Source organism: Anser anser (assembly GCF_964211835.1).
Source record: "Anser anser genome assembly, chromosome: 2".
Classification (NCBI taxonomy): domain Eukaryota; kingdom Metazoa; phylum Chordata; class Aves; order Anseriformes; family Anatidae; genus Anser; species Anser anser.
This window is the reverse complement of record NC_139721.1, coordinates 64,440,920-64,453,895: the sequence shown is the minus strand read 5'-3', so window position 1 is coordinate 64,453,895 and position 12,976 is coordinate 64,440,920. Positions and strand designations below refer to the sequence as shown.

General features: G+C 41.9%; 1 protein-coding gene across 6 annotated transcripts in view; it reads left to right on the top strand.

Annotated features, from left to right (window-relative positions):
- The first annotated feature begins 2,033 nt into the window (after positions 1–2,033).
- The window catches only part of TEX10 (testis expressed 10), a 52,997-nt gene continuing 42,054 nt past the window's right edge, over positions 2,034–12,976 (top strand). The window contains exons 1-5 of one of the 6 annotated variants that reach the window (XM_083822746.1): positions 2,144–2,173; positions 2,661–2,705; positions 4,477–4,665; positions 5,147–5,853; positions 11,451–11,694. In XM_083822746.1, the coding sequence (XP_083678872.1) occupies positions 4,486–4,665; positions 5,147–5,853; positions 11,451–11,694 (1,131 nt within the window). In that variant the 5' untranslated portion in view covers positions 2,144–2,173; positions 2,661–2,705; positions 4,477–4,485. Of the gene's footprint in view, positions 2,174–2,244; positions 2,358–2,660; positions 2,706–3,935; positions 4,038–4,476; positions 4,666–5,146; positions 5,854–11,450; positions 11,695–12,976 lie in introns of those variants that run through there. The other 5 variants (XM_083822745.1, XM_083822744.1, XM_083822749.1 and 2 more) reach the window with 5 other exon arrangements.

The following is a 12,976-nucleotide window of genomic DNA, read 5'->3' as shown; positions in this document are numbered from 1 at the left end:
CATTGGCTTCACTGAAACTCTTCTTAAGTCTTTTAATTGTTTCTATACTCTGTAAATGCAAATCTTGGGTTTTATTATTGCATTTTTGTTGGAGGAAATGTTATTATGTAACTTCATTTTAGAAATACAATTAAAAATGTTCTCATGGAGCACAATGCCATTCATCTATTTCATTGAAAATGCTCTTTTAGTAAGTACCCTGTTAACTTCTACCTTCTGTCAATGCAGAAAGAGTAAAATCAAACTGAACACATTCAAATGACCTCAAGCACTTCCTAAACAGATTCAAAGTAAAAAAATTGCAGAAAGTAAGAGATACACTTGTAACCCAGCATCTTTAAGGTACTCCAGAAAGCCCTGGCTTCCAGAAGCAGTCAGCAGAGAAAGTGGGAAGCCAGAATATGAGATACAAGTCAAGGAGCATCTTCCCTGTGAGGAAAGACAGTGAGACCTGGGTCTGTTCAGCCTGGAGAAGAGAAGACTGAGAGGGGATCTTATCAATGTGTATAAATATCTGAGGTGTGGGAGACAGAGGGATTTGGGCAACCTCTTCTCAGTGGTTTGTGGGGATAGGACAAGAGGCAATGGCCACAAGATGGAGCACAGGAAGTTCCACACCAGCATGTGAAAGAACTTCTTCACGGGGAGGGTGACGGAGCACTGGAACAGGCTGCCCAGGGAGGTTGTGGAGTCGCCTTCTCTGGAGATATTCAAGGCCTTTCTGGACGCCTACCTGGGCAGCCTGCTCTAAGGAACCTGCTTTGGCAGGGGGGTTGGACCCAGTGATCTTTCGCGGTCACTGTGATTCTGTAGCTGGACTCAAAGTAAACATGAAAAGTGATCCTAGTATTTACTACAAATGAGAAATTTTACCCAAGACAGCTCGGATTCCGGTAATTAAAATGATGTAATTAATGCCTTGTGTGGTGGAATGCTGACATCTTTCAGTGCTGTTGAACTTCTAGCAAGCATCCACATATGTTCAAATCAAACTAGTGTAACATAATTACTTTAGCGATGTGATCAAATTGTTCTCCTAACCGATGCGTTTAGATGGGTCAGAGAAGGTAGAGTGAGAATCACAGGTTGCTTTAAAGCTACTTAAACAGTTTCCTGCAAAAGCATCGCTTTCTGTCTTGAAATTTTGTCAGGCTGCAAAGTGGAAAATGTAGCTCTGAGTATCTTACAAATCACAGAATCATTAAGGTTGGAAGAGACCTTCAAGATCATCTGGTCCAACCATCACCCTACTACCACTGTCACCTACTAAACCTTGTCCCTAAGCACCACGTCCAACGTTTCCTTGAACACCCCCAGGGATGGTGACGCCAAAAAAAAAGCTGGCACAAGCAGAAGAACACAACTGCGGCAGTACTCATGAAGCGTGAGTCTGTGCTTAAGTGGAATCGTACAAAATACTTCTTTTGCAGAAAGTGCTAAAAACATCTTGTTTAGCAAGAAGGCTGTCATCTGTTGGTGAACAGGTGGGCCTGTCCTACAAGAGACTGCTCTGCTATACGTGTATGTGAAACAAACCTGATTTAATCACGTTAAGATTTAACATTTAATCATGTTAAATCAAAGAGTGCGACCAGAGAAGGGCTACGAAGCTGGTGCAGGGCCTGGAACACAAGTCCTGTGAGGAGCGGCTGAGGGAACTGGGGCTGTTTAGTCTGGAGGAGGCTCAGAGGAGACCTTATTGCTCTCTACAACTGCCTGAAAGAAAGTTGTGGGGAGCAGGGGGTCGGCCTCTTCTCACAGGTAACCAGTGATAGGACTAGAGGGAATGGTTGTGCCAGGCGAGGTTTAGGTTGGAAATGAGGAGACATTTCTTCTCAGCGAGCAGTCAGGCATTGGGACGGGTTGCCCGGGGAGGTGGTGGCGTCACCGTCCAAGGAACGCGTTCAAGGAACGGTTGGAGCTGGTGCTTGGGGACACGTTTTAGTGGGTGATACAGAAAGGTACAGGCACCGGAGCGCCGTAAGAGACCCTCGCCCCCGCCCCCCCGAGGGCAGCCCGCCGAGGAGCCCCGGTAGCCGCGGTCCTCCAGCCCCACAGGCGGCGCTGGGCGCGGGCGGGGCGGGACGCGGCGCTCTCCGCCCGCTCACGTGGGGCGGCCGTTTCCCGGGCGGGGCGGCGCGGCGCGGCGGGGACTGGCGCTGCCGCGTGCTCGGTGAGGGGCCGCGGCCGCCCTGAGGGCGGGAGGGGACCGGGACCGGGGCCGAGGGGGGGCGCAGGGCCGGGCCGGTGAGGGGCAGGGCGGCGGGGCCGGAGGGTCCCGGCGGGGGAAGGGGCCCTGGCGGCCGTGCGGCTGCAGCCCCCGGCCCGCGGGTGGGGAGGCCGCCGGGGGGCTGCAGGTAATTAAAAGCCGGTAATTAAAATAATTTTGCAAGTTGTGTGCGGTGCCCTTAGCCTCCGGTGATAGAGGGTCTGGTGGTTTCCCGGCGCGGGTTCTGTGACCATTTTATCTCGGCTCGGTGGGGATGTGGGAGTTGGAAATGGACGTGGTTGGGTTCCCGATAAATCCTACCCGAAATACGCAGTGCAGGGCAAGCTGGGCTTCCTTCTGCTGCCAGGAGAAACAGGCTTCGTAAGCCTTCTGCTTTAAAATAATTGATTTTGTCCCTGTGTGTGTGTGTGTGCCTCTATTTGTAATTCAGTGTTGGGTGAAAGACATCTGGTAGAGGGAGACCTCCCAACATCTGGTAAGGCAAGCTAGTAAGTGGCAATCGGTCATGACTAAAGCTTTCAGCTATTTCTCTGTGTCTTCTAATTGAGTAGCGAAAATCTTGTAGTTCTTTCCTTAAAAATGCATAACGTTAATATATATAAATTATGAAACCAAGTATGAACACTTGTACTAGGATGCTAAAGGACATTTTTATTTTGGGACCAAACCCCAAGGTGTAAGCCTCTTCAGCCAACAGATTCTTTATGCTAAATTTACACTTCACTTAAAGTGGCCTCGCTTGTAGCTGTGGTGTGTGGATGTAGCTGTGGTGTGTGGATGAAATAATGTGGTGCAGCACAGATTTACCCAATCTGAAGTCTGTTGGAAAATCGGCTGTGGAATTCTGCTTTCTGGAGTCAGTGGTGGTCATAAAGCAATCATTGTTGGGATGTTTTATTTTCTAGGTTTAATTATCTATATTGATTTCTTTTTTTTTTTTTAGTTAATTTGCTCTTTGAGTGTCGAGCCTTGTGTTCACAATGTGTTCCTATAGATCAGTTATTAATAATGCGCGAAAGTTAGTTACCCAAAGGGTAGCTCAAAAGCGAGCTCCTGTCATACAGAAGAAACAAAAAGTTTACATATCTGACGTGAACCTTTAAAGCTGGATATATCTGTATACAATGACATCTGGATGTATTCAGATTTCCATGCGTAAATTACCTTTTATTATTAGGACGTTATGAAATGTTAAACCTCAACATTGTAAAAACTGTGTGCTCATCTCCCCTTTCACACTTTTAAATTGTAAGTAATCTCTGCGACTACTTCTAGGAGTCCTTGGACCATGGATTCATTGTCTTAATTACCAGAAATCTAGGCACAATTTGTACAAGATGTTGAGTACTGCGTGATCAGCCTCTAGAGCTTTGTTTTGAGTGATTTTAGAAGACGTATGGGGACAGTGAGCGGGGAAGGGAGATAAGGGAACCTGTGGTGTAGTGTTTTTTTGGTCTGGTAGAACTAGGTGTACTTTCATCTGTACAGATGTATCCAAGCCAAGAAACTGAAGTTTGGGAACTGGGCTTTGTTTTGGCTATTGCATATCTCTTCTAGTATTACTGTGCAAGTAAATAAAGCTATTTATGCTACCTTATTTCTTAGGCTTTATTCAATGACTTAGTTTTTCAACCTCTTTTTATTCTGTGCCTTTTAACCTTTTTTCACCCCCTCTTCTTCCTAATGATTATTCTTAAATGCACAGCCTGGACTTCTAAGAGTGTAGTGGAAGTTTTCTTCGAGTTTCTTTATGTTGCCATTATCAGTGAAGGCCTGATGAGATGAATGATATTACCGGTGGAAACAAGTATGTTGTTAATGATCGAGTTTTTAAACAATGTACGAATGAAATGAAACTGTTAACCCAGCTCTTTAGCCATGACAAGGGGTCAGGTACATAAAAAGTTGCCTTATCAGCAGGACCATGTGTTAAAGAAAAACAGAAAACCGCAGAAAACCACAACTTATTCTGATAAAGCAGTGGAAGATGATGATACTTAAGTGATCTTTTCACTCTGAGAACTGCTTTATTGAAAGGCAACCAAGGAACAGTGGAATATTTTCTGGACACTAGAACAGTTCTGGATCAGCCTGCGGGTCTGTTTGGCTTAGCAGCTTGTCTCAGTAGTGGGCAACAGTTTATACATAGGAAAGAGAGTAAAAACAGTAGATTTCACTAGGAAGTTGCTGCTTTTTGGTGAAAAATGTATTTGTAATGTATTAAAATTCTGAATGTCTTTTTGCAGAGAATCAGAATGACTAAAAAAAGGAAACATCAAGAAGACTTCCAGAAAGTGAAATTAAAAGTTGGGAAAAAAAAGCCAAAATTAGAAAATGCAACAGATACCACCTTCAAAACAAAGGCCATACAAATTCCTGAACAGCTTAAAGAAGATGGATTGCTTACTGCACAAAACAGAAAACTTAACATAAAGGTATATTGTGATAATACGTTCTGAAGTGACAGATAATGACTTGACATTTACCTTCTGCTTTCCGTCCTTTGCGTTGTCTTCCATATCTTGCAACTCTTAAACTGAAGAGAGCTGTTGAGACTAAAATTTTATAGTTCTACTTTTGAGACCAGCTGTGAGAGGACAATTCTTGGTTGTGCCTCTGTTAAGTCAAGTATATATACAAGCTTACTGAGAATGACAGTTATGTAATTACCTGAAGGACGAGTTACGGTGTCTTGTTTTTCCTGTTGTTGAATATTGCGGATTTTTTCATTGTTATGCTTTAAACCAATACCACATTTGTTTTGAATTTACAACACTGCTACAGACAGCAATACATCGTTAGAACAGATTCTGTATTTTCTAATATTTAGGAAAAAATGTGCTAGAAAATAGGTGAGGAAATTAAAAGTCCTTAGAGTGATAATGATAGCAAATGTACATGTTTCTTTCCTTATAGGATCTGCTTTCACAGATGCACCATTACAGTCCTGGGGTTAAGCAAAATGCACTTCTTGGGCTCAAAGAGCTCCTGTCTCAGTATCCGTTTGTAATTGATGCCCACCTTTCGAATATAATAAGTGAGGTGGCTGCTGTGTTTACAGACAAAGATTCTGGTGTCAGAGGAGCGGCTGTTCAGCTGCTTCAATTCTTGGCTTCAAAAATAAGAGCTGAACAGATTGCTCCGTTTTTCCCCTTGGTAAGTGCCCATCTCTCCAGTGCCATGACTCACATCAGCGTGGGAATTCAGGAAGACTCATTGAAAGTCCTGGATGTTTTACTGGAAGCATACCCAGCTCTTCTTACAGACCGCAGTGTTATATTACTGAAGAATTTTGTAGAGCTTATCTCTCACCAGCAACTGTCAAAAAGACTGAAAAGCAGAGAGAAACTTTCCTGGATGCTGTCTGTTAACCCAAACCGCAGGGTAACTTCTCAGCAGTGGAGGTTGAACGTACTCATCAGGCTCAAGAAGTTTCTCCAGGCTGTGGTAGATGGATCCAATGAAATCGAAGACGAAGGGCTTCAGGAACAAAAGGATAGTCCTCATTCTGGGAGGAACCCCATATGTATAAGCTGGAAGGTCCATGCAAATAATCAGCAGCACATACAGCTGTATGAGAACGGTGGCTTACGACCAAAGATCAACTCCTCCTTTAGACTGAGGTGAGAAAACATGAATTCCCAAATTAGTTCGTGTCACCTGGATGGCCACAATTAATGTTGAACTGTGGCTTGCTGCTGTTGGAAGCAACTGTTTAATTCTCACGGTGGGATTGTGTATTAGTTGTATTCCAGGGTAGTTAGTGTAACGTGCAGTTTTACTGCAGTGGCTGGCAAAACTCAGCAGATAGCTGGTTAGCAAGTATAGGCTTTATTTATGCTATTCATGATAATTCTGGAAGAGCAACTTGTTAGTGGTTTTTTGGATTGCAAACTGAAGACTACAGAGTATGGCAGGGTATCAAATACATGTGGGGGCAAGCAGATGGGGATTTCTGTGTACTAAATGTGAATGTATCTGTTACACAGCAATAAGGAACTTGATTGAAACTTTGTGCTTTCACCTCCAAGAGCCTATAATAACTTGAGAAGGAGTGTAATTTCTTCATCTGAATGTAGCCTCCTTGTAAAATAGTACGATAAGATGCACCTGGCTGTGGGAAGCTCTGCTCAGTTTCCAATTTTGGATATTCTAAATGAATTCCCAGGTTTGTGTCTTCATTATGCATAAAGGCTGTCTCTGCTGAGACGTGCTGATGAAAGTGGGGAGAAAAGCATAGCATGCTTAGTAACAGAAAGGTCTGGGGCTCTAACTAGATCTGAACTGAAGTTTAGGGAGAAATAACTAACCATATTTGTTTCTCTCTGTCTTTTCTGATTCACCTCAAACCAGAGGGGAGCCCTGCCCCTTCGCCCCCAAAGCCTTATGGTACCTTTTTGATGTTGCCATCCTCATGTGTACTTATGACTGTAGATGTTACCCATGTGGTGGTAGAACAGCTGGCATGAACTACCTGAAAAACAGAACTGCTGTTTAGCTGTTACACAGCACTTCTAATCCGTAAATCTCAGGGGGGGTTGAAGAGAAACCACAGTCCTTGTTTTGGTGCTGAACAAGACTGACTACGGGGTGGATATAAAGTTTTTTTTACCAAATTGAGCTAGGAGATCAGTGGCAGAAAAAAAGGTACAAATCCCACTGTCTGATCCATCATTATGTCTACCTCATACCTTTGAAGGAGGCGCAGAAGAGGTGTTCTCTTTTAATACCCCAGATGTGGGCCTGAATTAGCAGGTCTTTTCAGTCTCCATCTTGGTGACAGACAAAAAGCTGTTCCATTCCTCTTCTCTTAGGCTTCCTCTTGGGAGATAGCATGTTACCTGTGGTAGGTATGGGAAATTTACATGAAGCTAAGTAAATCGTAAAGCTTATTCTCACGGAAGTGGTGTTAGCATAGCTTAAGAGTTCAGTGATGTCCAACAATAGCTGCTGCAGTTAAAACTACCTTAGAAACTAAAGCAGTGAAATCCAGTCTCAAGGCAGGGGAGGGTTTCAGTGCCAAACGGTCCTGTGGACTTCATCTTGCAGACAGCAGCAAAGAGCTACGGACCACCGAGTACCAGGGGGTTGTTGTTCTGTGCACCGGGTGACGCGCAGTGCGTGCTGTGCCATGCCCTGTAATGGCTGGAGGCGCGCTGTGTCCAAGGTCGGGGAAAATAAACTGCACCTGGTGTCTCCTGAATTGGATTCCCCTTTTCTGAGGAGCTAGATTTCGGTGAAACATCGCGATCCGCTTCTGGTTATAAATGCTTTCACAAAGCCGTTCCAAGCACGAGGAGGAGCCGGAAGAGTAGAAGGAAACACTGCTAGCGTCCGAGGCAAAGTTGGCAGAGAGAGCTGATGGCAGCGGAGCAGAAGATTGGCAAGAGAAGGGATAGCCACACAAGGTACTAAAGCGTTCTCGTTCTGTTGTATTTGCTCGTTGGTTGGTGCAGCCCTTTTGTACAAAGGGGCTAGCAGAGCTTGTTTTACTGGATATTCGTGGAATGTTAAAAGTGGAAGTTACCTGGGGGCTTTTCTATTTGCTATGAGAAACAGGAAGGATGCCTACAGCGTGAAGCCCTTCTCTCTGAAATCTTTTCTAGTAATCTGAAGATGTTTAATTCTGTCTTTTCCAATCCCAACTGTGGCCTTTGACGGTCATTCCTGGGCCTCTGCTGTGACCATTACTGCAGGGACAGAAATGACTCCTAGTAAGAGGTGCAAAATGTCTCTGCTGCAGATCTCCAAAATCTCAAGTGGTGTGTGTGGTTTTGTTTAAAGAAGTTGACACAGAAATAGTCAAGTCTTAACTATAGGTAATAAGAGTTGGCCAAACCAGAAGTGACTAATTGCATTGCGTGTGTGTATTGGTGGTAAAAGGGCTCATCACTAATACTGCAAATAAGTTTTGACTTTTTTCTTTAAAAAGTAGGCTTCCAAACACCATTAATAATATTTTAAATTCTGAAGTTGCTGATAGGTTTGTGTGTGTGTTCCTGTATCTTTTTAATCTTGGTGGTTCATCAGGTAGGGGTGCTACCTCCTACATAATTTAGTGATTACAGAACAGGATTTTCCAAGGGTTTTCCAGCTAGCAGTATTAGCATTTGGTGAACAGTGTAGATCTCTTCTGGAATGCTGGATGGTTCAGCAATTCAAATATTAAGGCTTTGTTATGTTCTGTTGTGTGTTAGGTCTTCCTACTATGTGTGAATTAAAGATCACAATGAAGTAGGAGATTACTAGAACGTGTTTTCTGCCTGATGTGTTGCTGCTGACTGCGCTGCTTTTTGCATCACTTCGTTTCAGGGTTGGAAAAATGGAAGGCCCTCACAGCTTGAATTTGGTGGTACCAAGGTGTGTCATCTTTTTTTGGACTGGAAACGGTACTGAAGCGAAATGATAGAGCATCTGTTCTGCCAAGAAAGGATAAAATGAAGCTGCGGAGTAAATTGGAGAAGACTTGAGTGACCGAGGTGGAAGACAAAGCACAGTGAACGTATATGTGTGTGCTGTGCATCAGATAGAAGTGGAAAGTACAGCTGAGTGTTTTTCTGCTGAAATAGGCGATGCGTACCTAAGGAAGAGGAGCACAGTAATCTGATTTAGACTGCAAGACCAAAAGAAAAAGAAATCACTATCATTCAGTGACTTTCTATTTCAAGCAGCCAGTTGTTCTTTTCCTATTTTCTGTTTCTTTCATGCTTCCTTGACTAAGTTTCCCTTCCCTAAGTTTTTTTTTCACTCCCTTACAGTCAAGTTGCGGTTATGTTACAAAGAAAAAATTATTTTGTTTGGTATTCCTTATAGGAATATTGGCATTTTAAGAAAAACGACAGCTTAAGGCGCTACATACATGAGTATCTTACAGCTCCCCTTAATAATAATTTACCCCAAAGTGAAGGTAATGAGCTTTGTGGTGTTTTTCAGAGCCACCCTGCTATTAAGGACTAATGGTAACAGATATGGGACAGAAAGATTGACACTTCAATTGACATCAGACTCTCCTGGTTCATATGACCGTGTTTGGCAAAGGATGCGCTCACCAGATCAGTGCCATCTGTTCAGTATGCATACTTTGTCATTATGTACCCCTTTTGCTGTCAACCTTGAATGTGTGGAGAATATTTTGAGACCTAGGGGCTTCTTTTGAGGGGAGACATAAAAGCTATGCTAAGTTTTCTTTCCCAGGTGCTCTCAGCATCTGGGTGGGATATCCCTTTTGGCACTGATTCTTTTTTTTCTTCCCATTCCTTGTTTCAGATGAGCACTAAAATAGAGGGCTGTGCTTTGTTATACTTCAGTAGGAATCTTGAGGTGTGTGTTCTCAGGTTTCATGCACGGCTCGTTGTTTAGTGAGGTGATTTTTCTGGTCCAGAAACAGATTGCTGTAATGCCAGAGCTCTGCTGTAATACCAGGTATTCTTTTCAGAGAAATTGTTTGGAAGTATGACTTCAGAACTATGTTACCCAATTACCGACACTCCAGAATCTCAGCCAAGTGTCTAGTATTCTCATGTTATTAGCGTTTACAGGACAGCATTGTTCAGTGAAATTAGAGGTCTTGGTAGCAACTTAGTCATCCAGTGATGCTGTAGGATTTGTGATGGATATAACTAGAAGATGAGATTTGTCTGCTGTGTCTTTAGATGTCTACATTAGAGTTATCCACCATAAACCCTATAGTCTAAAAGAAACTGATGTCTTCACTGTAGAGTCTACAGAGTAGATAGTTAATAAACCCCCCCCTTTTTTTTTTTTTAAAGAGAAAAAGCAAAAAACAGTTGACTGCATATATTGGTTGTTGCTGTTAGTGCTGAGGTTTTTTTTTTGTTTTTTTTAAAGCTTCTTTGAAAGATATAGCAAATTGGATGGCTTGAAAATGGTAGGATGACCAGAGAAAACTGGTTAATCTCTTTAATTCAATACCAAATTAAAATATTTGTAAACAACCTCTGGGAAGAAGGCAAGTAGTTTTTCAGATTTCATTTTGGGTGTTTATCTGTAAAGAAAAGTTTCTTGGAGAACATCACTGAAATAGGAAGGGGTTTAATAGGAAATCGAGCATACCAATTTTTACTTATATTAAGAATTTAGAATTATAGAAATTTCTTGCTATGAGCCTTTTGTGTTCCATGATGATTTTGCTTTCACAATGTCAGCAATTATGAGTTGAAGTTAATATTGATCCTCTGTGTTGTGTTTTTTTTAAACTTTTTAAGAGCTCTTTCCTTGTTTAGAAACACTTCCAAAAGCTTCTGTATTGCTCAAAAATAGCAGGAGTGCTTCACGAGTTACTTTCTTTAAAGAACGTTCTTAAAATGTATATAAACTGCCTGAGAATACTCAGGAGCAGGATTTTGTGATTTGTGTGGATAATCCCTTGTGGAAAAGAAGACAGAAGTGTTACCAGGGAAAAAAAAAATCTTGGTTTTCTTGCTTTCTGGGAGATGTATACTAGTTTGATTTAAACGGTATCTCGTTATTTTTGGATAATTTTTGTTTATTATCAGATCATTATAATAATTTTTGAGCTAGTTGCTCTCCAGAGCATTAAAGCTAAGCCGTCACAATGGGAATTGGTTATGGTTTGGCAGAATGATTTTTCTATTATTATGAGCAACCATTACGTTTATTATAGCTGAAGATCATTATTAACTGTAATAAACCTCACGCGTTTGACAATACTTTGTAGTCAGTTTCATTATTTTGCTTCAAGGAGCTTAAAACTTAAAGTAAAAGTTTTTTATTCTGTTGTGCTGAGCACAGTGAAATCTTACCTGTTGCTTGAAGGCGATATGATAATACAAATCGTATTTCTGTAGACCTTACATGTAACAGTGGGGAGAGAAGTGCTGAAATCTAAGAAGCTGGTATAGAAGCACACAGATTTGCAGGGAGTCTCGGGAGCAGGTTTGTTGTAGTAGGTTTGAACTATGGCCTGAATTTTTGGGTTAGACCTGTGTGGTGGTGCCAGGAGTTGGACTCGATGATCCTGATGGGTCCCTTCCAACTCGGGATATTCTGTGATTCTATGATCCCATTTTTCCTTATTGAAATATTTAGCAAGAAAGCAAGCGAACCTTTAATGTATTAAAAATATTTTTTCTGGTATAAAGAAAGGAAAGCAGTATTGCTTAAACTGTTTTTAAAGGTGTGTGATCTTTATCTTTTTCTTTTATCTTTTTCTTTTTTTTTTCTTGCTTTTGTCATTTAGGTCTCTGGCAAGTGTAATGGACAGTGCAGAAAAAGGCCTGTCCTCGGCTGAAAATTTAAAAGGTTTTATTGAGATAATAATTCCATTACTGATAGAGTGCTGGATTGAAGCATCTCCCGCACAATCAGCTCCCATTCTCGGAAATCTTTTGGAATCAGATTCTCAGCAGCTTATGCAGCAAGTGCTTAGTATAATACATTTATTGTGGAAGCTCACAAAGCGACACGATGAAACATACAAAATGGTAAGGGAGAAGTGATCCGTGGCATAATAATGAGAGTTCATGTTGTTTTGATCAGAAACCAGTGAGTTGGTGGTGGGAAATAGTGGAAATATTTGAGTAAGAGCGAAAAAGCCTAGGGTTTGAGCAAAATTGGAGTTTGGATTTTTTCAGGTCTCTTACTCTAGAAAAGAATCTGTTGAACTGAGCAGTGAGTTCAGCAGTAGTCTCCAGGAATCCCTCCTGACAGACCAGCACGAAAACGTATGAGCCTGAAAATTATATTGGAGAAGAGGAGCGTTGTCTCCCAGATAACCTCTAGAATATAAATCTGACCAAAGTGTGGTATGGATTATTTGTTTCTTGTTTTTACACGTTGAAAGGTTTTACACATCGGGGTAGTGGAATGAAAAACACAATCCTTAAACCCTTGGAAAGGTAAGGGACAAGGGTTGTATGAAGTCTGTAACTGCTTGGCAGTACCTGCTCTGCTGTATCACGATTGGCAGTATCGCCCATGGCACTGAATCAAAGCCTAAATAAGAGTTTTGGAAAGCATCTGTGAAGGTCTTTGCCCTGATTATTTTGTCTATCTTTTATTTTGATAAATCAATTACTTTTTTTTTTTGCAATGTTTGCTGCTCTTCAGAAAGCCTTGCAAACACGAAAACACACACACTTTTCTTGTCATTTTGGCTGTTGAAGGAATGTCTTGACAGCTCTTTTATCTCTGTATAGGATTCTAGATTCACGTGCTAAACAAAATCTACATACAAAATAATTACTACAAAAAAATCTGGAATCAACCCATTACACCCGAGTTAGCTAACGTACACAGACAGCCCGAGAGGGGTGAATTTGGTGTCCCTGAATGAAACATGCTGTTCCCATTTACCTCTGTCCTTTCTACAGAGCCACTTGGGAGCAGGCAGAAAGGAGGCTGTGGCAGCCTGCTGCTGCTAACCTTTTTCTTTAGGGTGCTTTAAGGCTGCTGCCCTTAGCCACTGGGTGCCTGCCTTTTGGTCACGAGAAAGGAGTGCTCCTGTGTCAAGATGTAAGACATTTGAGGTACACACAGGTGCATTATGACCTTAAGATGTTCAGAAGAAATTTTTTTTTTTGAGGATACTGTATTTTATAATTGTATCTTCTCTGTTCCTTTATATTTACCCTATATATAAAGTACATTCAAATAGCTCAGTTTGAAAATGGAAGTTTTGCTTATGAAACAGTCCTTGGGCTTTAAGGGCCAGAGTGCTTATTAGAGATCTTCTGGAAAACCACTCTGTGCTTAGTGGGAGCCTGC